Here is a 24,803-nt window from a genome sequence, read left to right as displayed (position 1 = left end):
TATTATCTCTCTGATGAATCCATCAGCAAGTCTGTCAGCTCTATTTCAAATACATCTTGACTTGGACCTTTCCTCACAAGTGCCACCACCAGCACCCTAGTCCAATTTGCCATCATCCTTCTCTTGGACTGCTACCGTGTCTTCTTCTTTAGTCTCCAATTTCCCCTCTTGTCCCTCCCCATAGTCTATTCACTATAGAGAGGAAAGAAAGATCGCTTAAAATTGTAAGTCACCCTGTATTAAATACCCTCCAATAACTTCCTATCCATATTTAAAATAAAAACACTTATCGTGGTCTACGGGTCCCTACCTGTCACTCTGCAGTCATTTCTCATCCCTTCTCCCTTGTTCAAACTGCTCTCAGCACACGAGCCTTCCTGATGTGCTAACAACTGCTGCAGAGTTTTTGCACCTGCTCTTCCACCTGCCCAGAATACTCTTGCCACAGATATTCACACAGTCTACTCTTATTTCACTCTAGTTTCTATTCAAATGTGATCTCCATAGAGGGCTTCTCTGACCATCATCTCTAAAATAAAACTCCTGCCTTATTTTTCTTTGTAGTATTTATTATCATGTGATATTCATTAGTTTATTTGTTTATTGCCTGTCTCCTACATTTGAATATAAACAGGAAGCAGAGAATTTGTCTTGTTCCCCAGTTGTTGGAATACGGCCTGGCACATAATAGGTGTCAACAAATAGTTGTTGAGGTTGTGGGTAATTATTATAATGGAGCAAAGGAGAAAGAATAAGTTAGAGGATTAGAAGAGAAAATCATATTTGATCAATGACCAAAATAAAAATGCCCATAGTATGAGGCACTGAAATTATGACTTTTTTTAATTGAACTTCACTACAGCAAGTCAAATTTCCTCATATAAAAGAATCAATGTGGGAAAAACATAAAATTAAATCATGCTAGTTTTCTTTTTATATAGATTATACCACCAGCAAGATCTAACTTCCAGGCATATAGAGTTTTTTGAACATGAAATGATTTGAGAACAGATTTTTTAAACTGCCATTCAAATTACGGTTTATGTCAGAAACTTTATGAGTTATAAAGCCCTCATAAGTGGGAGAAATATATAAACCAAATGTCCATGAGTTACCTTGGTCTTCAAAATCTGTGATGTGAAATCTCTTTGCTGTTCCACTTCACTGCGTACATGATTGCAGAAAGCCACAGAGTACTGGCGACTGTAGTAGGGACTGAAGTTTTTGATAGCAGCCTCAGTTTTCCCTGGAAAAATATGAAAACTAGAGTTGAAAAGCATAACCTCTCTCACAGAATAGACATATATCTACATAATTCTATAAACACCCCTCCAGTCTCCCAAACACCACCGTTTCCCAGGCATGTGTTATTAGCGCACAATCCCTGAGAACTTTGATACCTGCTGCACATGGCTTTGTCACTCCTTCCCCTTCTGGCATCATCCGGAGAGACTTTTTGGTCCCTATGAACCACTCATCCAGTAAACAATAGAATTTTTCTTTGTTTTATGTCAACAACCCATTGCCACGGCCATGAATTCAACCATCCTCCTAACCCTTCTACAGCTGCCATTCTCCCTCACCCTGTTCTCCACTTCAACTTGCTCTTCATTACCATCTACCACCAGCCATTCAACTCCTACACAACAGTAATCCCGGGGTCCACCATTTCAACTCCGCACACACATCAATCCATTTTGCTTCAGATCCCTGAGACTCCACCTCTAGTCTTGCTGATCCACAGCCCTGGATAGAATCAATAAACTGTTTCTTTTAGTTCTGCTCTTATGTTTCCAGCTTAAAATTTTTTGTGACTCAAAGCATTATATAATTACCACGAGGTAGAGAGAAACGCTTTGGTTTAAGAATCTAGAGACCCAAGTTCTGGTCCCAGTTCCAGCGAGGCAGAAAATAGCTGTACCACCTCCATCAACTCACTCATTCTCTCCGGGCTCCAGTGTCCCTAACTATAAAGGAAGGTGCTCACTAGTCCACGCCTTTCTTGGAATCTATGTGACAATGAAGTGTAACCCTGGAAGTACAGCTGCCTCACAATAGTGACCAGCAACTGCCATATGGTCTTTCAGCACCGGAAGAAAATAAAGCTCTGGATCAGCTGTATGGGGGGAGCTGAAGACTCAAGATGGAGAGAGGGAGAAACCGACACTGAGAATATTCTTGAGGTTTTCCAACCTGTGCTTAGCTTTAGAGAGAAGGGAAGTTGCAAAGGAGGGAAAGGAGAAGGAGAAATAGGAGAGAAAGGGCAAAGGAGCATTCTGAAGCAGACCAGAAATCTTCACATCCTTTCACGGACTTGCTACAGAGCATAGAAACAAATACAGGTCCCCCTGACTGTGCTCACAAGGAATGACTGCTGGTCCTTGGAATAAGATATTAGCTCGAGAAAAAACACACCCGATATGACATTCCAAAATATTTTTAAATACTTTCATGTGCACTTGGCATAATTTTTGTTTTCAAATTTGATATTATAGTCACAGAGAAATATTAAAATATAACTTACTGGCAAGATTTGTTTAGAGCTATCATGCATGGAAAATTTCAAAAATTAGGAAATAGTTCTAACCATATAAATGGAATAATATGAGAACTTGAATCCATAGCTGCCAACTTCCTTTTTTAAATTTTTAATAATTTATTTATTGAGGTAACATTGATTTATAACATTATATAAATTTCAGGTGTACATCATCATACTTCGATTTCTGTGAAGACTACATCGTGTTCACCATCCAAAGTCTAACTGCCATCCATCACCGTACACATGTGGTCTTTTACCCCTTTCACTTCTATACCTATGAACTAATAGCCCAAAACACCCATGATGTATAAATATTCTCCGAATATGGAGAATCTTACTTTAGCTCCGGTATTTAGGTCTCACAATACGTATGAGGTAAAGGGAAATTCTTGCTTATTCTAACATCAATGAAATGACATTTTCTGGTCATATTTATGGGCTTTAATAATTATTACTTGCAAGGTGCTCTGAGACCGACTAATAATAAGTTCTGTAGAAATGCAAATAAAAGCTCCTATAATTTGAATCAGGCATGCTCTTCCTTGCTCTGTGAGTTTATGGTATTACTATTAATCAGTATTTGCATAATACTTTAATATACTCTGGCTTTGTAACTACCTAATTGGTTATTACTTTTATTAGCTTTTATATACTACATATGACGTAAAATTCTACATCCTTGTCTATAATTTTCTTACATAGGAGGGGGACATCTCTGAGAATTCCCACAATGGGAAGAATGTCTCATCTCACTGAAACATATAAACAATTAACAAAACTTGCCCTTTGTGTCTAAGTGACCACTATTTTGTCAATCAGAAGAGAAGCTTATTAATTTCTGATGCTAAGTTTTGCGCTCTTGCAAGCACTTGGATTTAAATGAAAGGAGGTGGATGTCATTTTATGATGAGCTCTACAAAGCTTTGAAACCTGATTTCCTGCCACATCACAAAGCCTGACTCAAGGATGCCCTGCTTCTACTAAGATGCTAAGCTGCCACCACTCCCTCCCAATGTATGAGAAAGATGCTTCTGTGATTTGAATATCTACATATGGTACCATCAACACGTCATCCACCAGGCAGCATTTATAAAAAAGGGATTACAACTTCCTTGGGTAATTAACTTAATGACTCGTTCAGAATGTGAATAAAACAGCTAGTTTTAGGGTTAAATCACAAGTTCTAGGAGGAAAAGAATCTAATGTGAGTCCCAAGATGAATGTAGATTTTAGATTAAGCCTATCTAAAACACAATAAAGGAAGATCCTAGAGGGTTCTAGGAATCTTGACAATTAGAGAAAAGCCTGGTGTTGGGGCAAAGTACTACTGTGGTTAGGAAGATGGACTGGAGTCAGACAGACAGCGGTTTGGGTCCCATCTCTGCTACTTACCAGCAGTGGAACCTCATTCGAGTTGCTTCCCCTTGTATAAAATGAAGATAAAAAGAAGAGCAATCTCATAGTGTTATCGTAATAATTACACGAAATAACGCAGTAAAGCGTTCAGCTCTATAGCTGGCACATAGACAGTGTTCGATAATCCATAGTAATTAAATCAATGATGATAATGGTGATGACGGAGCAATCAAGCCAACACCAGGGGAAGGTCCTTAAGCTGAACTAAGGAATCAAGGAGAAGCCAAAAGCAGTACTTTTAACTGGGACCATCCTGCCCAGCTGCACAGGGCACAGCCGCCTCACTCACTGCAGGCTCGAAACAAACAACCTACACCTTCACAGATGTTTCAGGAGCACTTCCCAGCACGTAAGAGGCCCTCAGTGCATCCTTGAATTAAAACCAACTAAATACAATATTAGCATTAATGGGCCAAAGCAAAAAGCATGCGTTAGTAGCTGTGTTACACTGAGTCTCTCTCTCTCTGACCTTCAATTTTCTCACCTATTAAATGTGGTTAATAATGTGCCCATTTTCACAGGGTTTTCTGAGGATTAAACGAGATATTCTGCAGGTAAAAAAGTACCTAGAGCAGCGCCTGATACTTTGGTTCCTGAATAAATTTGACTATTATTACTATCATTTAATATTCCACCGTGAAAACATTCAAATAAGTGGATCACCCACAGGCTCCACATAAAACAACCTCAGCTGAAACCAGTTTGTTTGTCACAGTTTTCAAGATTCTTGAGTATCGAATTGCCTTCATCCTCCCCTCCATTTAGTATCACATTCCTTTCCCTAAATTGTTTGTAAAACCCAATGCCAAGTCTTTCACCAAAAACAGGTTACTCAATTATAGAAAGACTAGAACCAATGGAAGGGCTTCTTCCCCATTTTGGTTGTGCCAGCATTTTTGGCACAGGCGTATTTCTTCTAAACCTATTATTATTGCAGTCTGTACTGGGCATCGTGTTGGTACATCTAACTTGACAAGGCTGCTCATAACACCCTTCAGGGTAACCATCACTAAAGCCAAAAGAAGCCCTTTCAACAGCTCTGTCCACAACACTTTGTTTCAGTTCGATCTTGTAAAAGTAAGAAAAGTATCTTCTGGCCCTTTTAAAACCATTTGAATTCATACTGACTCAGAAACTCAGCACTATCGTTTGATTCCTTCTCCCTCACTCCCATATTCAATCATCAGATCTCGTCACTTCTATTTCCACAATATTTCTTAAATCCATCCCCTTTTCCCATCCCAATCACCCCACCTTCAATCAAGTATTTATTATCTCTCAACAACATTGTAAAAGTCTCTTGACCTACCCTAGCTCAGCAGAGCAAAGGAACTTACTAGCTCTCAGCTCCAAAAGAGAAACAAAAGAGTCAAAACTAGGGTGGGAAAGGGGAGTGCCAATTCTGACACATAGATCCTAGAGGGTTCTGGGTAATAAGCCAAAGTTTGGTCTGTGTGGCAGAAGAAGATTCTGGAAAGTGGCCAGAGTGAGTCCAAGGCTGAAAGAGCTGAATCCAAGCTGGCACCATGGTCCCACTCGAGAGAAAGCCAGCACAAGTTACCATGGCCCAGATGTTGAAGTGAGGAACCGTCCTTCAGAACCAAGTCTTGCCATTAACACTTCTAGGGAACTTTTGAAAGCTGTAAGAGGCACACCTCATAGTCATAGAGGCAGAATCCTCCGTGTCCTGGCCCAATTTCACTTGACACATTGCGGCAAGACCATGTCACTACCTTCCTAAAAACCTTCAACAGTCCCCGCTGCCTTGAGCAGTAACCGCTTAGCCTAGCACCAAGGGCCCTGTGATCCGGCCCCAACTGTCCTTATTTCCTACCTCTGCTGCTCAAACGAAACCTCCTTGTCCTCTGTACATGGCCATGCCCTCACTCGTCCTTCCTCCCCTAAATACCCTGCCAGCCACTTGCAGACCCTTCAAGGCAAGATGGCAATCCCAACCTAAGAAGAAGCCATTTTGGCTTTCCCCAGCTGGAAATAATCTCACCTTCTTTGGCATTCTCCCAAAACCCTGCAACACTTTTGCTACAGCTGTTTAAAGATAGCTTATCTCTCCTTCAAGGGTATACCATACTTATGTACTCAGCAAACATTTGTTGAATGAATGGAAGAATAGCTGAGTAATATTTAAAAGAGTAAAGCAAATGACAATGCATTATAATCATGAAACTCATGCCAATGCCCCAACAAAGGAGAAAGGTACAGTTCTCAGATTGAATATTTATTATTAAAAAATATCCAGTCTCCAAACTCATTTGTTTTTAAAAACATCAGACTCTTGCAAGTTAATTCCTTTTATGCTTTTAGATGAATTTGTCCATGAAACTATACATGGGGAATTATTTACAAACAAAAGTCTTTCTCAGTTTATTTTCCTTGATCAGTCTGTAAACACGGGAAACATATAAGGGTCTAGATAAAACATATGAAGTCTGAAGAATGTGACAGATCTGTATATTTTCTCATTCTAGAAAGTTCTTTGTTAACTTTCCAGTTCTGTGGTGGCTCAACTCAAATCTACTCTTTATCAATAGTTTTCTTCCTTGAAAGATATTGTTTATAGTGGATTATTCCTAGTTCCTCATCATTCCCAGCGTCAACACAACTATGAGATATTCTAAAACCTTCTCTGAAATATTCAGATGCCTTCCTGTTTTAATCACTTTTAGAAAAGTGGCTCATAAGTACAGAAAGATATAAAAAATCCAAACACTACTTTTGCTATATTTCCTTCTAATCTTTTCTTATAATGTTTTTTAATAGTTGAGACTATAATATTTTGTAGGCAGTCTTATTTAACAATTCATGTTTGGTTTTTCCTATGACATTGCCAAAAACAAAAATCACAATCTTCAGATGTTATATTTTTATTGTTACTATAAAGGAGAACTATATAGAAACAAAAAAATGGGTTTATTTTAACAAAGTGGCTATTTCCTGGGAACTGAGGCAAATCCACAGAGATGAGAGGATTAACTAGGCCTAGGGCACAGCTTCTCAAAAATTGTTGAGGTTTCAGGTGAAGATTAATTTTGGGGAACAAGAGGAGAGGCTCTAAAAAATAAAGTATTTTTAATATTTATAACATAGAGTATAATGTTCGCTGTTATTTATTTCCCTCAGAGTTTCTCGAATTATGAAAGTTTAAAAGCCGTGATGAATTATAACATTAGCTTTAGTCTCGGGTTCCTAAGCACCATCACTTTGCACCTCAGGGTGGAGAAATCAGAAATCCCAATTCACAGTACAAAGGTGCAAAAATCTAATTACACAGAATCATGCCCAAGTTCTCTCTCCTTCTTCTAGTAAATGCCTTAGAGAATGGGGAGAAATTGGATTCTCCATAATTGAACTAAATGGTGTGTTTTATTTTTTTTAAGCACATTTATTACTGGTGCTGAGTGACAGGTTTTCGAATAGACTCTGCTAGAAAAAGTCAAAACTTCTTCATGGGCAGCCTTGACGCCAATAGGTCCCTGCACCCTACCTGGAGGAAACTTCACTTAGAGTTAAAAATAAGAGCCATATAAACCAACTTAAGTTCTCTGTGATTTACTTCAGATATTAATTCACAGAAGAGAGACATACAAACACACTCCCAAAGATTTATATTAAACACATCAAAGTCATGCCAAGACCTCCCTGGACTCAGAAAGCATCTGGATAGAAAGCTGACAGGCTTAGGAACACCAATAGAACAGTGTCCTCCTTTCCAAAACTCACACTCAAAGAGATGCAAAACTCTGAGTTAAGCTTATAACGGACTTGCCTTGGACAGTTAGAGACCTTCAATTTTCCCCAATCCCTGTTCTAAAAGCAGGCCCGGTATCTTTAATATGGCCACAAGGCTTAGCCCCTTAAGGGCATTCAATGAATCCACGTGTACTTGCAGATTCTATGTAAGGGACCAGGCACCAGCTCCAGTGGGTGAGCAGAGGCAAAAACAAGGTTTTCTACAAATGACCACAGCCACTGAAATAAACTGAGGCTCCCACCTGCACTAGTATTTAGTAGAACGATACTTTTATAGGTTCACCTAAGTGAGAGAAATGGGAGGAGCCATTAAGGGGGGAAAAACACACTACCATTTTATAAGTTACAATTCCCACTATCTTATTCTATGGAAAAATAAAAACTTCACCGTGGTCAGCAATTCCACAGAACAGCTTTCTAGAACTGTAAGACTTTAAATCTGGCCTCTTCTTTTTTAGAGGAAGAAACCAATAGTATTAGAAATATATCCATGCCAGTGCATTTATGCATACATATTTCTTTAGCCATAATTAGATGGAAGCTAACTTTACATTTTCTTCCATTTCATTTGGAAAAAGTGCTTGGAAATTTTCAAGATTATTTTGCCATTACCTCACAGCATGCCTCCAATTTTCTCATGACACATCTGATGAGAATAAACCTTGTTTATTTTGCCACTTCTCTAAGCTGTCTAATATCCACCAAGGAAGCTGCAGATTGCCTGTCTTTTTCTTTACAAAAATGAGAGGGAAGAGTGTGAAAAAGAAAATTAAGCCAATCTGACACAGCTGCTTTTCCAGAAAGCATCACAAGAACTGTGAATTCAGAAGAAATAATAATATTTTTGCCCATTAACCAATCTTTTTTGGTTTGGAAGAAAATATATAACTGAAATTTAAAAACTGAGATAACAAGATTCCGCTTGCTCTGAGTCTCACTATAGTTATCAATTTTTTTCTGCACATATTATATCAGAGGCTCTCAGATGATTCCAAAATCCTAAAAATATTCTTTGCTTTCAGATTGCAAATGCAAATGAACACAATATGCTCATTAAAAGGAATCAGGTCAGGGGCCAGCCCTGAGGCCTAGTGGTTAAGTTCAGCTTGCTCTGCTTCAGCACCCTGGGTTTGGTTCCCGGGTGCCGGCCTACACTGCTCCTCAGTGGCCATGCTGCGGTGGTGACTCACATACAAAATAGAGGAAGGCTGGCACAGGTGTTAGCTCAAGGCAAATCCTCCTCAGCAAAAAAGAAGAAAAGAAAAGAAAGAAATCAGGCCAGATTTTAAATAAACTGGGCGACAAGCCCAGGAAATTTACTAAGTGATTCCCCTTCCAACACAATAGGTTCTCTGGTGTCTCCTCTGGATTTCTCTTTCATTTTCCTATGTCCTTTCCTTTTTCTTATTTCATTCCACTTTTCTTCTCTCTGCACAGGAAGGATATTTGTTTGAAATCTTTCTATTATTGTTTCTAATTCTTCTCTTCAGGCATTTATGCCACTAATGTAAAAAAAGAAAAAAGTGCATTTCTAGAGAACTGTATTTGGGGCCCCGATATGCTGTGTTTTGTTAGTCTAGGGATATGAGTAACAATAAGACGGAGTGAACTTGGCTAGAAAATGAAAGGAGGCATTGCTAGGTTTGGGAGGGTCCAGGAAAAACTTCGTAAACTATTCAACACTTCTGTAGGCCAGCTGACTTTTTGAAACTATTTACAAGGCCAATAAAGTGCTCATTAGTGAAAATTATTTTTGCATGCTCTAACTGATCCTCACAAGAATGTTAAGAACTGCCAAAATGGTTCTGACCCCTGTCTACTTGATTCGGTCAGGCACTGCCTCTCTGAAAACAGTTTTCTTGACAAGAACCCAAACATCTCCAATAATATAGTCTGACCTTGCATGGTGGAAAATACACCTTATCACGCAGTCCGATTTTGCTTTTTCGACAGTCTAAGGATTGCCAGACACTGGATCAGTTTATCACTAAGTTAAAAAATTCTTGAGTAATGTACATTAGTGAAAAATTATCTGAAAGCTATTGTAGGTGATGCTCTAAAAACAGAGACAGAAAAAAAAAACCACAACCCCCCCCCCCATTAGTACTAACTAGTTAGATAGTACCAGGTTCTTTAAAGTCACCCGTTTTTTCTGTGGAAATTGCTCTTTTGTGGAGTTCATGTGGCACTTCACCAGTGTGCTGGAGACTCATAAGATTAGCTCTCCTTGGAGTTCGAGCCTCCTAGGTGAAATTCGCTTATTCCAAAATTGTCATTATATGCACCAACATTAAATATGAAGTACAAGTGTTAATAATTGAGACTCTCTTCCACAATACACCTATGAAAGCAACTTGAGTTCATCTGGACGCTAGCACAGACAGGCCAGTGCCAATTACATTCCAACTCCCAGAGATGAACGAAGAGATCGAAGATTACAGACCTCTAGAGCTGGATGGGATCATAATGGTCATCTCCAGCCCTCTCCTATTTTCAGATCAAGAAATTAATTAGCCCATAGTCACAAAACTAGTTAGTAATAGAACATTTATGAAAAACTTTGAAAAATCTATGTCAATGTTTTTCATAGGTTTTTTCTTTCTGCTAATACTACATTGATAATTATGGAGAAATTCAAGTACTTTTTTTTTTATTAATTGAGGAATGTAAGTACTCTTCAATAAGTACTAATGTGATAATAAAAACCGCATTGTCAAGAAGCCTTCTGAAATGTTCTTAAATTTGGGTAAAAGATGTTGTAATGGTTAACTTTGTGTGTCAACTTTATGGGGCCATGGGGTGTCCAGATATTTGGTCAAACACTATTTTGGATGTGTCTGTGAGGGTGTTTCTGAATGAGATTAACATTTGAATCAGCAGACTGAGTAAGCGGTTGCCTTCCCTAATGTGGGTGGGCCTCATCCAATCAGTTGAAGGCCTGAATAGAAAAAAAGGCTAAGAGAGAGTTTCCTCTGCCTGACTGCCCGGGGCTGGTGCATTGGTCTTTCCTGGCCTTCGAACTTGGATTGAAACATCTGCTCTTCCTGGGTCTCTAGGCCCCTGGCTTTTAGACTGGAACTACACCATCAGCTCTCCTGAGTCTCTGGCTTGCCAACTTCAGATCTTGGAACTCGTCTGCCTCCATAATTGTGTGAAGCAATTCCTTATTTAAAAAATCTCTCTCTCTTCTGTCCCTTTCTCTTTATATACGTAAATATATACACACACACATCCTATTGGTTCTGTTTTTCTCTGGAGAACCCTGAATAATACAGATACAATAAATTGAAATACATTGTTGAGCCCCAACACAATTATCAATTTACTTTGTTTTACACATATTAAACTGTTGGATCAGTAACAAGTTAAAAGCAATGCAAATGTCTAGTGCTTCAACATAATGAGCTCTAAAATTTAGAATCAGCATGCCGATGTGCTTCGGAAGGCACTCTGAAATATGGGGAATCTCTATTTAAAACATTCCACTAAGCGATTTATGAAGGTCAGTAAAAGCATTTGGCTCAACTTCATCCCACTTGGCAGAGGCTGCCAGCAAGAAGGCAGAGACCCAGCAAAGCTCTGGGCGCCAGGGAAACGGGCTGACCTCATCCGAGTACCCCTTAATCTCATTCAGGTGTTCCAATTAAGTGGCATCACTGTCTCAATTAAGGCTGCAGTCTTTGCTGGCTAACACCATTAGGCTCCCTGGGAAATGCACTAATTAAGTAGATTTTCTTATCTACTGACTAAGAATCTGTTTTGCACAAAATCAAGGTTAAAAGATACGGCTATGGACCAGCCCACCATCTACATGATATTCGAAACGTCTTTAACAAAGTATCTCTAGTCTCTTCTCTGCAGCCTACTTAGATGAGCCAAGAGATGAGATATGTTGAGTTTTAGACCACAAATAACAAGGGTTTTGTGTATGCATGTGTTTTCTTTAATTTTAAGCTATTTCAAACATACAGAACTGTAAAGTGAATAATATATATCCCCACCATTCAGCTAAATAAAATCTCAACATTATGCCATATTTGCCTCAAAAAATTTTTAAACAAAATACTACAGCTACATTTGTAGCCCCCTCTACCCTATGCCACAACACAGCTATGCTCAACACTATGCTCAAAGTGTTTATTCCTGCAAGTCATATTAGACTCTTACAACATACGTTATGTATCCAGACATAATTAATAACATTGCCATGCATATTTTCAAACTTGAGTCTACCTCTTTCTGCAGCTTGCTCTTCTCACCCCTATTATGCCATATTTACTTATTTATCAATTTACCTCCTGTTGATGGACCTCTTGCTTGCTTCCCCTCTTGTTGCTCTTTTAACCAATGCTGATGTGAACATTAGCTCAGGTATCTATCGCCCGGTGCACATATGCGAGAGTTTCTGCAGAGTGTGTGTCTATATGGGGCAAAGCGTGGATCTTCACCTGCACTTGATATCGCAGAATAACTCTCCAAAGTGGCTGTGCTAGTCACATCCCACCAGTGGAGGATGAAACTTTCCTCCTCCCACATCCTTAGAAACTCTCTGTATTGTCCCACTTGCACATTTTGGTCTATTCTGATAAGTAAAAAATGGTGCCTTAATTTACATTGATCAGATTACTAGTGAGTTGAGCATCTTTTCATATATTTATTGGCCATTCAGGTTTCTTCGTCTGTGAATTCATATCCTCTCTCTATACGTCTTCTTCTTACAGATGTGTAGGCCTTGTTTATCAATTTTAGGTATGAAGCTTTCTCAAATATAAACACTGCGGGTGTGTTTTCCCAATCTGTGACTTGTCTTTCCCTTTCGATTACAGTGCTCTGTTGAACAAAAGTTTTAAAGTTGAATGGAGCCAAATTCAACTATCCTATTCACTCTAGTTTGCATTTTTAGCATCTGGCTTAGGAAATTCTTCCTTACCCTTTTGTTCGTAAGATATTCTCCTACGTTTTCTTCTAAAAGTGCTTTTAGCATTAAGGCTTTTTACAACCTGGAATTAACTTTTGTGTAGAGTAAGATTTAGGAATCCATAGTTTTCTATAGAGATAACTAATTATTCCAGCACTATTTATTGAATAATCCACATTTCTCCAAGCCTCTGATATATATCAAGCTTCCATATTTGAATGGCTTGTTTTTGAGCTCGCCAGTCTGTTCCATTGGTCTGCTGTCTATCCCTGTAGCATTTCTACCATACTGTCTTAATTATTATAGTGTTATAATAATTTCCAACATCTGAAGAGTAAGGTCTTCCCACTTGGTTCTTCGTCAATGTTTTTTAAAGACATTCTTCAGCCAATGCTCTTCCACATGAATCTGCAGTGAACTATGTCAAGTCCCATGGAAAGACAATGTTGGAATTTTCATTGGAATAACAATGAATTTGTGATTGTTATGAGGCTAACTGACAGCTTTATGATATAATCTTCTCAACTAAGACTGCTGCTAGCTCATACCGCACTTGTATGCAGACTAGGAAAAGGTACCCTTCCTCAGGGCGGACGCAGCCAGCCCCACATGAATGGAGCATGCTCCACAGGCTAGATTTTAGCCTCTGCCTGCCCCTCCTTGGTTGGGAGCTTTGTGCTGTGAACATCCTGGACAATTGCAGATAGCAGCCCTGTTCCCACTCATTAGCATGGCTTATTTCTGCATTTATTCAGGTCTTCTTGAATGTTCTTCAGTAAGGTTTTGGAATTTTTATTCATAAAGATTTCTGCACATCTTTGTTAGATTTATTCCTAAGTCCCAATTTTATATGAATTTTTCTTGCTCTTACGAACAGAATCTCTTTTCTTTTACATTTTCTAATTGGTTATTACCAACTAGCTCCTAACTTTTATACAGTAGTCCCCTCTTATCTGTGGGGGATACGTTCCAAGACTTCCAGTGCCTGAAACTGCAGACAGTACCGAACTCTATAGACCCTATGTTTTTTCCTAACTAATGGGCTAATGGTGGGAGTTCACAATGTGGATACGCTAGACAAAGGGATGATTCATGTCCGGAGTGGGAAGGAATGGGACAATGCAAGCTTTCACCATGTGACTCAAAATGGTGTGCAATTTAAAACTTACGAATTGTTTAATTTTCCACTTACTATTTTCAGACCACAGGTAATTGAAACCACAAAAGCTAAACTGTGGATAAGGGGGACTACTGTATGTTTGTCCTATATCCAGAAACATTAAAACACTCTCTAAATATTTATCTTTAAATTATCTTGGATTTTCTATGTACTCATTCATATCTTCTGCAATAAAGTATAAAAATTCTCATTCACACTTGACACACAATTCACACTCTAGAGTTTATTAAACCCCACCATGAAGCCACATTTTAATTCTATGTGGGAATTAAATCAAATGGGTTATTTTAGTTTAGAAAATGTTTGTATGCTCCTGTTGAACAGATCTGGAAAATATATGGACAGAGTAAACTGGTTTTGTTTGCTGTTTTTTGACCTAGCTGTAATTAGTTCATTATTAAATTTAAAAAATCAGCATTTGTTTTGCATTAAGAGTTCATTAAATTAGTGTGGTTCAGTTTGAGTCCCTGTACATTTTATCAAAAGTCTTCATTTTAAAACAATTTTTGTAGCCACTACAATGTATTCTTTTTTTAATTAAGAGATCTAGAAAAAGTTGGAGTTAAAAGTTGTTCCCAGGGGCTGGCCCAGTGGCACAGTGGTCAAGTGCACACGTTCCGCTTCTCGGTGGCCCAGGGATCGCCGGTTCGGATCCCGGGTGTGACATGGCACCGCTTGGCAAGCCATGCTGTGGTAGGCATCCTACATATAAAGTAGAGGAAGATGGGCATGGATGTTAACTCAAGGCCAGTCTTCCTCAGCAAAAAGGGGAGGATTGGCGGCAGATGTTAGCTCAGGGCTAACCTTCCTTAAAAAAAAACCCAACATAAAAATCTAAAAAAAAAAAGTTGTTCCCATAGTAATACACAGGTATAGAAATACTACAATATACAGTGTTTTCCCCAAAATTTTCCTATCTTAATAGAATAATATGCTATTGGGGGGGGAGAATAGATGAAAACAAAATCTGAAAGACAGTATGACTCCCCAAAAAGAAGTGGACAAATTATGGAATATTTGTGATGTTAATGCCAAAGCAAGCTAAAGAGTAATTGGGTTTTACACAAGCAATTGCCTTTCCACTTCCAACCAACAAATGATTAGCTCCTTTTATGTCTAAGGTCCTTCGCAGGTACTACAAGGTTAAAGCCAAGAAGAGTTCATGAGGTCAAGGAGCAGACAGCCTGGAAAGGAGGAATAAGACAGGTATTCAAGTCTTTGCATTCAAAAGACTATGACATGAGGAAGCCTATGAGAAGCACTAAAAGAAGAGCATAAAAAACACGGTTTCTGGCTTCACAAAGAGGGATATTTGATTGGACTCTTTGAGAATCGTTAGGTTTTTGGCGAGTGGAGTGGAGATGATGAGGTTGTCAGCTGTGAGCCTTGCACCTCTCTTAGACATTATCTGGAGCTGTAGGGCCCTGCCATTGTTGTTCAACTAGACAACCTCCAAAAGTGAGAGCCTGGAACCCCATGCGCCCCATGGAGGGGACCCCTGCTCTACCCAGCTGCCTGCAGAAGGTATGGCAGCAAGGGGCTGATCAGAGAGTGCAGGAAGAGCTAACGTGATGTTCAAAGAAGTAGACCAGCAATAATGATATTAATAATAGCAAGCATCTAAGCCCTTTATGTTATTAACTTACCTAATATACCTATTCTACAGATGGGGACATTAAAGCAGAGAAGAAATGCTTATATTTCAGGCAAAAGCAGAAATTGAATTGTTTTGGATCCCGCAAATGTCAGAAACAGCAGAATTCTGAGGATGAAATGAATAATTCATACAAGTCACTTGGCAAAGTGCCTGGTACATTATAAGCCCTAAATAAATATTAGCAAATATTTGAAAAAGTTCCATTAGATAATTGCAAAATGGCCCTTTTAGATCCTATTGAGAATCATTGGCCTTGAATGATTTTTTTTTATCTTTCATTCACTTTATTTTTAATTGTGTATATTGTATTAAACAGGTAATATATTCACATAGTTCAAAAATAAAAGGAATATAAAAAGATATACTTTGAGGCATATTCCTTCCACTCCATCCTTGGCCATGCCATTTCTGGCCATCTCTTAAATGGAATCACTTTTATTATTTTCTTATATATCCTTCCAGTGTTTTCTTATGTACATATATTCTTATTTTCACCTATTTCTTACACAGAGGTTAGCATATTTATACACTGCTCTGAACTCTGCTTTTTCACTTAACAGCATATCCTGAAGATTTTTCAATATCAATACACAGAAAGTGTCCTCATTCTTTTTCTTAACATCTGCATGGCATGCCAATATGTGCATGAACCAGGTATTTAATCTGATGATTCTCAAAGCATGGACCCTAGATTAGCCTCATCAGCACCTCTTAGAAATGCCAATTCTCAGGCCCAGCCCTAGACCCATTGAATCAAAAACTCTAAGGGTGGGGCCCAGCAATCCGATTGAGCAAAGTCTTCCAGGTGATTCTGATGCCCTCTGAGGTTTGGAACTATTGGTTTAATCAGTCCCTGATGATGAATACTTGGGCAGTTTCCTTTGTCTGGTATAAGCAATGCTGTAAAGAATCATCTTTGTACCTGTGTAAGTATACATGTAGGTTAAATTTGCAGAAATTGAAATGCTAAGTCAAGGAGTAAATGCATTTGTAATTTTAAGAAAAATGGATAAATTGCCTTCCACAGTAGTTAGATCATTTTGAACTGCCACATGTATCATATGAGACTGTCATTTACCAGACTCACCAGCAACATGTTCTCTAACTTTTGCATTTTTGCCAACGAGAGATGCCCCTTTGGGGCAGACATAAAGTAGAGAGCTAAGAAGAATCCAGACATATTACCCCACCTCCCTGAGCTTATGCCCTCCATTAAAACTACTAAGGGTTAACAGAGAATGGGAAGAACTATTCCCAGCATAGAGAGTTGGAAAGTACATTGTACAGTCTCACAAAAAAAGAGTGGTAAATGGCAGTTACATATAACTAATATTGTATTTATATTTCTATATTATAATTTAGAAGGGTCATTTCTTTCATGTACATTGCAGATTTTTGCAGGCCAGCCTGGAAACCAAACCAACAGTTATAACATTGTTTCTACAGGTAAAAGTATTCCAAAATCCAAACCACTGACTTGTAATTGAAACATTTGGAGTACACGAAGTACTCCAAATATGGAGTACTGTCTAGATATGAGAAGAGAAACTATTTCCATATTGCAAAAGAAAACATTTTAAAAGTAGATTCTCTCTTGGACCAGGTGAACTTCTGCTAGTTGTTGGACATAGATCAGAGGTGGATTGCTCCCAATGGATACAAATTTGACTTATCATGCAGTCAGATTAGTGGGTGTCATCTGTCTGCATTCCCCCAAGTATGTCACCATTAGAAATTTCCACCCAGCACTCTCAGAGGGCCCATTCGGTTTCAGAACTAACACCCAAAATGGGAGACTTCTGGGGTTTCAGGTACGTCTGAAGAACGCTGGTTCAGTCTCAGGGCGGATCTTCAAGTCTTTCGCTTGAGCTGTTTCACTTTCTGTTGAATGAAGCTGGACTCCAAGTGGCAAAAGATTCTATTTCAGAGAGGTGTCACTCCAAACCCCCATTAAGTCGGTTCCACCACTTATAAATTACATGACCTTAGGCAAGTTACTTTATCTCTAGGACAGGGTTGTTTAATAGAAATTTCTGCCATGACGACGTTCAACATCTGTTCTGTGTAGTACGGCAGCTACCAAGTCACACGAGGCTACTGAGCGCTTGAAATACGGCTAGTGTGACTGAGAAATGGAACTAATATTTTAGTTAGTTTTAGTTCATTTTAATTTTAATAGCCACATGTGACTAGTGGCTACCACGCTGAGCAGTGCAGCTCTAGAAAAGCTTCATGTCTTCCTCTTCAAATGGGGATAAAGATCGCCTATCTCAGTGTTTCCTTCTTGTTTCTGGTCATATAATTTTCCTAGGCTGCCTGATAAAAAATAGAAAATTCCATTACCTACTTCAGACCTACTGAATCCAAAGGTACACAAGAGAGACCAGAAACCCTGTATTTTCAATATGCTCCTCCAGTTGATTCCTAGGATCAGGCCAATTTGGTATTTAACGGTATTGTGATGAAGACTAGATATTGATATTTGTAAGCACTAGCAAGATGCCTGGCCCAGTACACATGCCAGAGAGAAGGCTTGTACTCTGGAGAAGTCAGTTTGTTATGCTAACGTATGTGCTCATTAGTATGTAAGGTACTGAAGGGGATCAGAATATGCAACCCCAAAATATGCCACTTTGACATAAGGATTATTTTGTGATGAAGGCAATTAAGAAGCAGCAAATGCAGAAAGAGCTCTTTGCTCTCCCCTATCTACCTAAAAGCAGGACACAAATTTCCCTTTGTGAAGATGTCCCTACTCTCCTCTCCCATAACGAGAAGAAGAAAGCAACCAAAATCACAAGAGACAGAAAGTTGGCACCGAGATGGGTCTGCACAAACAAACCTCACTAAAATAACACTTATCTTCCATTAGTTTCCCCCAAATAGTTACTTTACCACAATTTACTGCCGCTAGAAGGCCAAACCCCTTTTCCTTTGTCTTATCACTTCTCCACAAATTTATCACCGTTTGTTAAGATGGTATATAACCTCCAAATTCTACCCACTTCTCTGAGATACTCATCACTGAGTTCTTCCGCGTGTATGTATGTTTCAGGCAAAAATAATTTCTGCTTTTCTCTCCTGTTATTCTTTTTGTCAGTTTAAATCACAAGCACTAGTCACTGAACTTAAGAGGCTAGAGGAGAGGGTTTTTTTCCTTCTCAACAGTATCCAATTCAAAGCTCTCTGACATCTGATAAGACAGTCCAGTACTTCTGGGGGTGGTGGGGGGGGAGTTCAGGAAGGTTGAGGGCTCTTTATTAGTTTTCCTTTGTTTTGTTGTCATGGGAAGGAAAAGAACAATATATGGTATGAATCTTATTATGGGTAGCTTGAAGGCTGGATGATCTTGACTCTTTTTGATGGGGTAAACTTTTTTTGAAATCTAGTGAAGGAACTTGGAATGGGAGGTAAGAGAAAACTACTAACATGTAAATATACCCTCAAGGTAACGTGAAAAACAGATGAAAGAGAGAGAGAGAGGCTGGAAGAAAAATTTTGCATAGCAAAGGCTTCTTTAATGCCAAAGTTGTTAACTTTTGAAATAGAGAAAAAATGATCTCAATAGGATTCAAGAATGGCCTTTTGTCCAATGGCCTACATTCTAGTCCATTCCTGAATTTGCTGCTGATTCAAGGAACATATTATATAATCACCATAGAGAATCCCGAAATTTCAATACAGTTTCAGAAACCCATGAACGTTCCCATTTTGCAGATGTGGAAGCCATCTACTCATCTACTTTCCTTAATGGGATATAACGAGATTCTTTCAGAATACTTGAGGCTCTCCAGAAAAAAGATACAAACATTGCAAGAAAGGTTGTTACTTGCAGAAGCAGAAACATCATAAGCTAATAAATGTGTCTATTCCAGCTTCTGTGGGCTCTTTGCATCAAGGAAACTGATCCAGAATAGTATAGATAGATACCATTGTGTCTGCTTTGTAGAAGAGATATGGAAGCAAGGGAATAAAAAGATGGTAATGAGGGAAAGAAGAAAGCTGCCACAAGGTAAATAAATTACATATGTGTAAAGCTGTAAGGAGCTTGGGCTGGGAACTGCACTTGAGTTAACATTTTAAATTTCATTTTATTTAATTGTAACACGTATACAGTGCTTGGCCAACTGTAAATTTTGGACTTATTTTACTGCTACAGCAGATGGAAAATAACCTAGCTACGAGCAAAAATTTAAAATACTTCATTAATTCTTCGTTAGTCCCTTGAATAATTGATTTATATTAAGAAAACCAAATTATATATAACTTCGCCAAAGCTTTAAAAGGAAGGTTTCTTTAAAAAATGTAAAATATTTAATTTCTGAGATGAGATGGAAGGTTGCTTGTTCTATCTAATAAAACAAAATATAAATATTTTATATTTATAATAATATAACAAAAATAAATATTTTTATTGAATGAGTGACTGCATGAACGAATGAACTGGCTATATGTGAAAACATCACTCCTTGTCCACAATATTCTCCTCCTTCTTCCTCTCTCTCTCTCCTTTTAAACCTATCTTCCTACTATTCACTTCCTTCAGCCCTCCAGGCACGTGCCCCTCCTGATTCTCCCAGGCCCTAGGACTCCTCCAGGCTTAACTTCCTTCACTACCCATCCTAGATCTGTGGGACACCATAGTTTATCCTTTAATACCACAATCAAGAATATCCTTGATGTTCTTACCCTTAACTATCTTCAAAATCTACCCAGTTTCTCACCCTGGATCAACTTATCTGCCCGATTTTCCCGGCTGCTTCTTGCAGGCTTCCCAGCAGCACAGAAGACATCACAAAGCCGTGCCCTTGGCTCCACTACAAACAAATGAGCTCCAGTCCCGGCTGGACCCAACACTGTTCAGCAAACCTTTTCTCTTCCTGGGTGACTGCCTCTTCCACTCTCCACGGAAGCTACTGCATCTTCATCCCTATCCTCAAACTCCCTTCTCCGTTCTCCCTTTGCTCTCAGAAGACTTCCTCTTTTAAGAAAATAGAGATAAGTCCCAGTTGTCTCCTATCCGCTTCCAAGTTCCTCTCTTCGTCAACTATACTTTCCTCCTCCTGCCTGTCTCGAAAGGAAGACAGCCCAATCTTCTTCCTCCAAACTCTTACCCCATCAATTATATCCTTTTTCTTGGATTGTCATTATCTTCCACGCTACTGGGTTTTACCTCTAGGCCCAAAAAAATGTGCTCAGGTCTTTTTTTCATTCTTCTTCTTCTTCTCCCCAAAGCCCCCCAGTACATAGTTGTATATTCCAGTTGTAGGTCCTTTTGGCTGTGCTACGTGCTCAATTCTTGAAGGGAAAAAAATACTCCTCTACTTCTCAGGCAACTGCCCTCTATTTCTCCCTTTACCATTAAACCTCTTGAAACAGTATCCCAAATCCACCGTTCGCAGATCCATCACCTCCTCTCTACTTCTTAATTAGCTACTCTCTCCCTTAGAAACACAACCCCAGTGCACAGGCTACACACCCTGATGACTCCTACATGTGTGTCTGCCATCCCAACCTCTCATGAACGATGTCATATCTCTCTATCTCCTACTAAGCAACTCCACACGGAACTCCTTAGAGGCACTTCAAACTTGCTCTCCTATCTCAGTTAACAGATTCCCCATCACCTGGGTGCCTGCAGTAATCTCAGAATCATCCTTTACTCTCTTCCTCCTTTTGGTGCCCCAGACACCAAATCTTGCCCGTTTCACCTCAGGAATCTCTCTCAAATAGGAGAGGGCTGCTACCAAAGATTGTTCAGACCCTCGTCTCTTGCAATAACAGTTACTGGAGTGAGTTCCTAACTTGTCTCCTGCCTCTGACCTTGTCCTTTTCAAATCTGTTCCTCACATCATCAGCAAAGTTATCGTTGCGAAGTGCAGAACTGATCAGTTTCCTCCCCGGATAAAAAACCATCTTGGGCTCTTCAGGCCCTTTCAAGTTGTCTCCACCGCACCTCTCTAGCCTGTCCTCTATGTGCAGAGCATGGCGTGCACTGGTCACACCACGTTCCCCACTGTTGTTGAGCACAGCAGCTCTCTGACCCTTTGCCTCCACCCTTCACTCTTCCCAGAACGCATAGATCCAAACCCCTATCCATCTTCAAAGCCAAACAGAAAATCTACCCTGAAGCTTCTCTTCCCTTCACCCACCACCTCAGTCAGAATTAGCTGCTCTCTTTTGTATGTTTACAGACCTTTACCTGAACCCCACCCCCACCCCCCCCACCCCCACCGTTCGCCTCTTTCCACACTGTAGTATAGTGACTGGTTTACATGCCTTCTCATGAGTACAGCAGCCCACTGAAAGTGCATCTCTCATCCTTGACGCCTGAGAGCCTGGAGAGGTCAGTGCCAGACACTGAGTATCAAGCATGCCTCAATAAATATTTGTTGAATTGATATTGTAAACATTAGCTCTATATCAAATGCTTTTTCCCTGCCCATCTTCCCAACCTCTACAACCTAGGACTAAGGGAAAAGCAAATGGAAAATTAATTTGCCAAACTAATGGAATATTTATATCAACATTTAAACTTGTAAGTATCTCTACCATTCTTTAGAAAACTCAATTCCCAAACTGTTCTGTTTCTTATATACTGTGAGTTCATTCTCCTTTCATTGAGAACCAGAAAGGCTTCAAATAAATAATAATTTCTTGGAAAGATTCATTCTAAAGCAATATGTTTAGCTATGTTGTGATTTAGTATGAGACAAATTGAAAAAAGAATATCAATAATCTTAAGCGTTTAGATATCTGGTACAAATCGGACTGTCACGACCAGTTGACTAATCAAGCTGACGTGCACGCAGCAGCCTGGGGCTCCAGGAGAAGAGCTCACAGCAGGAGTATTTTATTCCTTTTCTCCAAATCTGATCTGAAGTTTGCTGTTTCACTGGGAGAAAATCATCAAAACTAGATATTTACAAGGAAAGTTGTGAAGCAAACATTTAGATGAAGACCATGTTTATGCGGCACAAAAATATTTGTTTGATTTAATCCAACTCAGCATGAAGAAGGAAAGAATCAGGTTTAAACAGTCTGAATATTAGAAATTGGCTACTTATTAGAAAAACAAGACAGACTCAAATTTACGCTGGAAATAATTTTAAAAGAGAGACTCAAAAAAAAAAAAGAAGTGAGTTACTTTGTCATCTGTTTTGCTGTTTTCCATGAAGGGTTACTGTGCTGCTCTGGATCTGTCTATATTTGGTTAATGACAACAGGTGAGCAATAAAAAGCAGCTGCATGTGAACTCCCTAGGGGAAGGGGGAGTTCCGTAAACATCCTAGGTAATGAGTATAAAGTACCTCTGAATACACAATGCCTTATGAGTCACAGGCTCTTCAATAATCTCCCGATAAAAAAATAAATAAACAAACACTAAACAGCAACCAAAAAAAATTTTTTAACCACACATACTCAAAAATAATCTCCAGATTGAAGAAACTTCCCTTAGGAGGAAAAGAGATGAAAAGTCTCATCTCATTCAGTTACCCAGGCAAAGAAAGAAAGAGAGAAAGAAAGAGAGAGAGAGAGAGAGAAAGAGAGAGAGACAGAGAGAGAAAGAGAGAGAGACAGAAAGACAGAGAGAGAGAAAGAGAGAAAGAAAGAAAGAAAGAAAGGAAGGAAGGAAGGAAGAAAGAAAGAAAAGAATATATATATATATATATATATATATATATATATATCTTGGTTGTTATGGTTTTAAATAAATAAGACCTGCCAACCAAAGCCAGGGAAATGAATGGACAGGAAATGAGGCAAACTTTAAAGAGGAAGTGGTTTTGAGCCGCCAACAAGAGGGGATTAAGGAGCAGAAAACCCCCAAGATGTCTAAAAACGGAAAATTGAGGGCCTCATCTTAAGAAAAACACTCAGAGCCCATGGCGAGATTATCACAAAGACGCATAATGCAACCAATTAGTCTTTTATAGCTATTTGAAGAGACTGTAAGAATACAAGAGAGATCAAGAGGATAGAAAGTGTATTATATATAAAACCTTCTAAATTTGCCATCAAAATGTATGTAAATCATTAAAAATCTAAAGGAAACATTTTAAATGTGGAATAAGAACACCTCTTTTTTGATTATATAATCATCTGGGATTATTTAAAATTCAGTAGCTTGACCTGAGCTATCTTAATGGTTATAAAATGTGGTACCTTATCTGCTATTTTAAAGTTATAATATAAAAGTTAAAGCAAATAAAAATTTTTTTCCATCAAAAAGCAATATGTTTCCAGATCTAACTATGTATAAGAAAGTGGTAAGATCAGGGACATAAAGTATGGTATATTTTAAGTTGAATGCAACCATTAAAAATATATTTGTGAGGGATCAGCCCCATGGCCGAGTGGTTAAGTTCTCGAGCTCTGCTTCCTCGGCCCAGGGTTTCACTGGTTCGGATCCTGGGCGTGGACATGGCACCGCTCGTCAGGCCATGCTGAGGCGGCATCCCACATGTCACACCCAGAAGGACTCACAACTAAAATACACAAATATGTACTGGGAGGATTGGGGGAGAAACAGCAGAAAGAAAAAAAAAGAAGATTGGCAACAGTTGTTAGCTCAGGTGCCAATCTTTAAAAAGAAAAATATATATATATTTGCGAAAGGGAACTAACATAAAAATGCATGTCATAAAAGTAAGCAACACCAACAAAACAGTGAACATAGACTTTTATAGAGAGAGATCACAAAGAAGTAAAAGAAACAAAACCAGCTGGGCAGAGAAAAACAACAAAGGAACTATACTAAAACAATAACAGTGGCTATCATTGAGTAATAGGCTCATGATGAATTTTTTTCCGTCTATTTTTATAAAGGGCTATGCTTTGTAGACATATTTTATTTTTAAATGGGTAAGAAAGAAACTCTTTCCAGAGAAACAGTACAGACAAAATAATAACCTGTTTAGTAAAGGTCTAAAAAATCTTATTGAGCACACAACAGCCCAAATAAAACCATTATGTATTATTAAATTAGTATTCAAAAATCAATGCAAAGATAGATGTCCCATTAACTGCCCAAATATGGCATGATCAAGCCAATCATTTTAAGAGTGGTAATAATCAATAGCAATCTCCAAAACAACACCAATTCTGCCATCATTTTCAAGAACATTTCGATAGTTGAAATAAGCAATCGATTTAGCTAAACTATGATTCTGTGCTCTGCTTGTTTTAAGCACGTAGTCCCAATTTTAAAGAACCAGTAATTATATAATAATACCAATTTTGACTTAACTGTTTTTCTCGTTTTTGCTTCTACATTACAATTTTAAGACATGATTCTGTCAAAATATATTAAATGTTTATT

At 38.7% G+C, this 24,803-nt stretch overlaps 1 protein-coding gene across 4 annotated transcripts in view; it reads right to left on the bottom strand.

Annotated features, from left to right (window-relative positions):
• NIBAN1 (niban apoptosis regulator 1) overlaps positions 1 to 24,803 on the bottom strand; it is a 155,647-nt gene that overhangs the window by 93,289 nt on the left and 37,555 nt on the right. For all 4 annotated transcript variants that reach the window (XM_014850305.3, XM_044758398.2, XM_070497119.1 and 1 more), the window contains exon 2: positions 1,116 to 1,246. In XM_014850305.3, coding sequence (XP_014705791.1) covers positions 1,116 to 1,246 — 131 coding nt within the window. The remainder of the gene's footprint in view (positions 1 to 1,115; positions 1,247 to 24,803) is intronic.

Source organism: Equus asinus, chromosome 25 (assembly GCF_041296235.1).
Source record: "Equus asinus isolate D_3611 breed Donkey chromosome 25, EquAss-T2T_v2, whole genome shotgun sequence".
NCBI lineage: Eukaryota > Metazoa > Chordata > Mammalia > Perissodactyla > Equidae > Equus > Equus asinus.
Note: the sequence above shows the minus strand (reverse complement) of the source record. Positions and strands in the feature narration are given on the sequence as shown.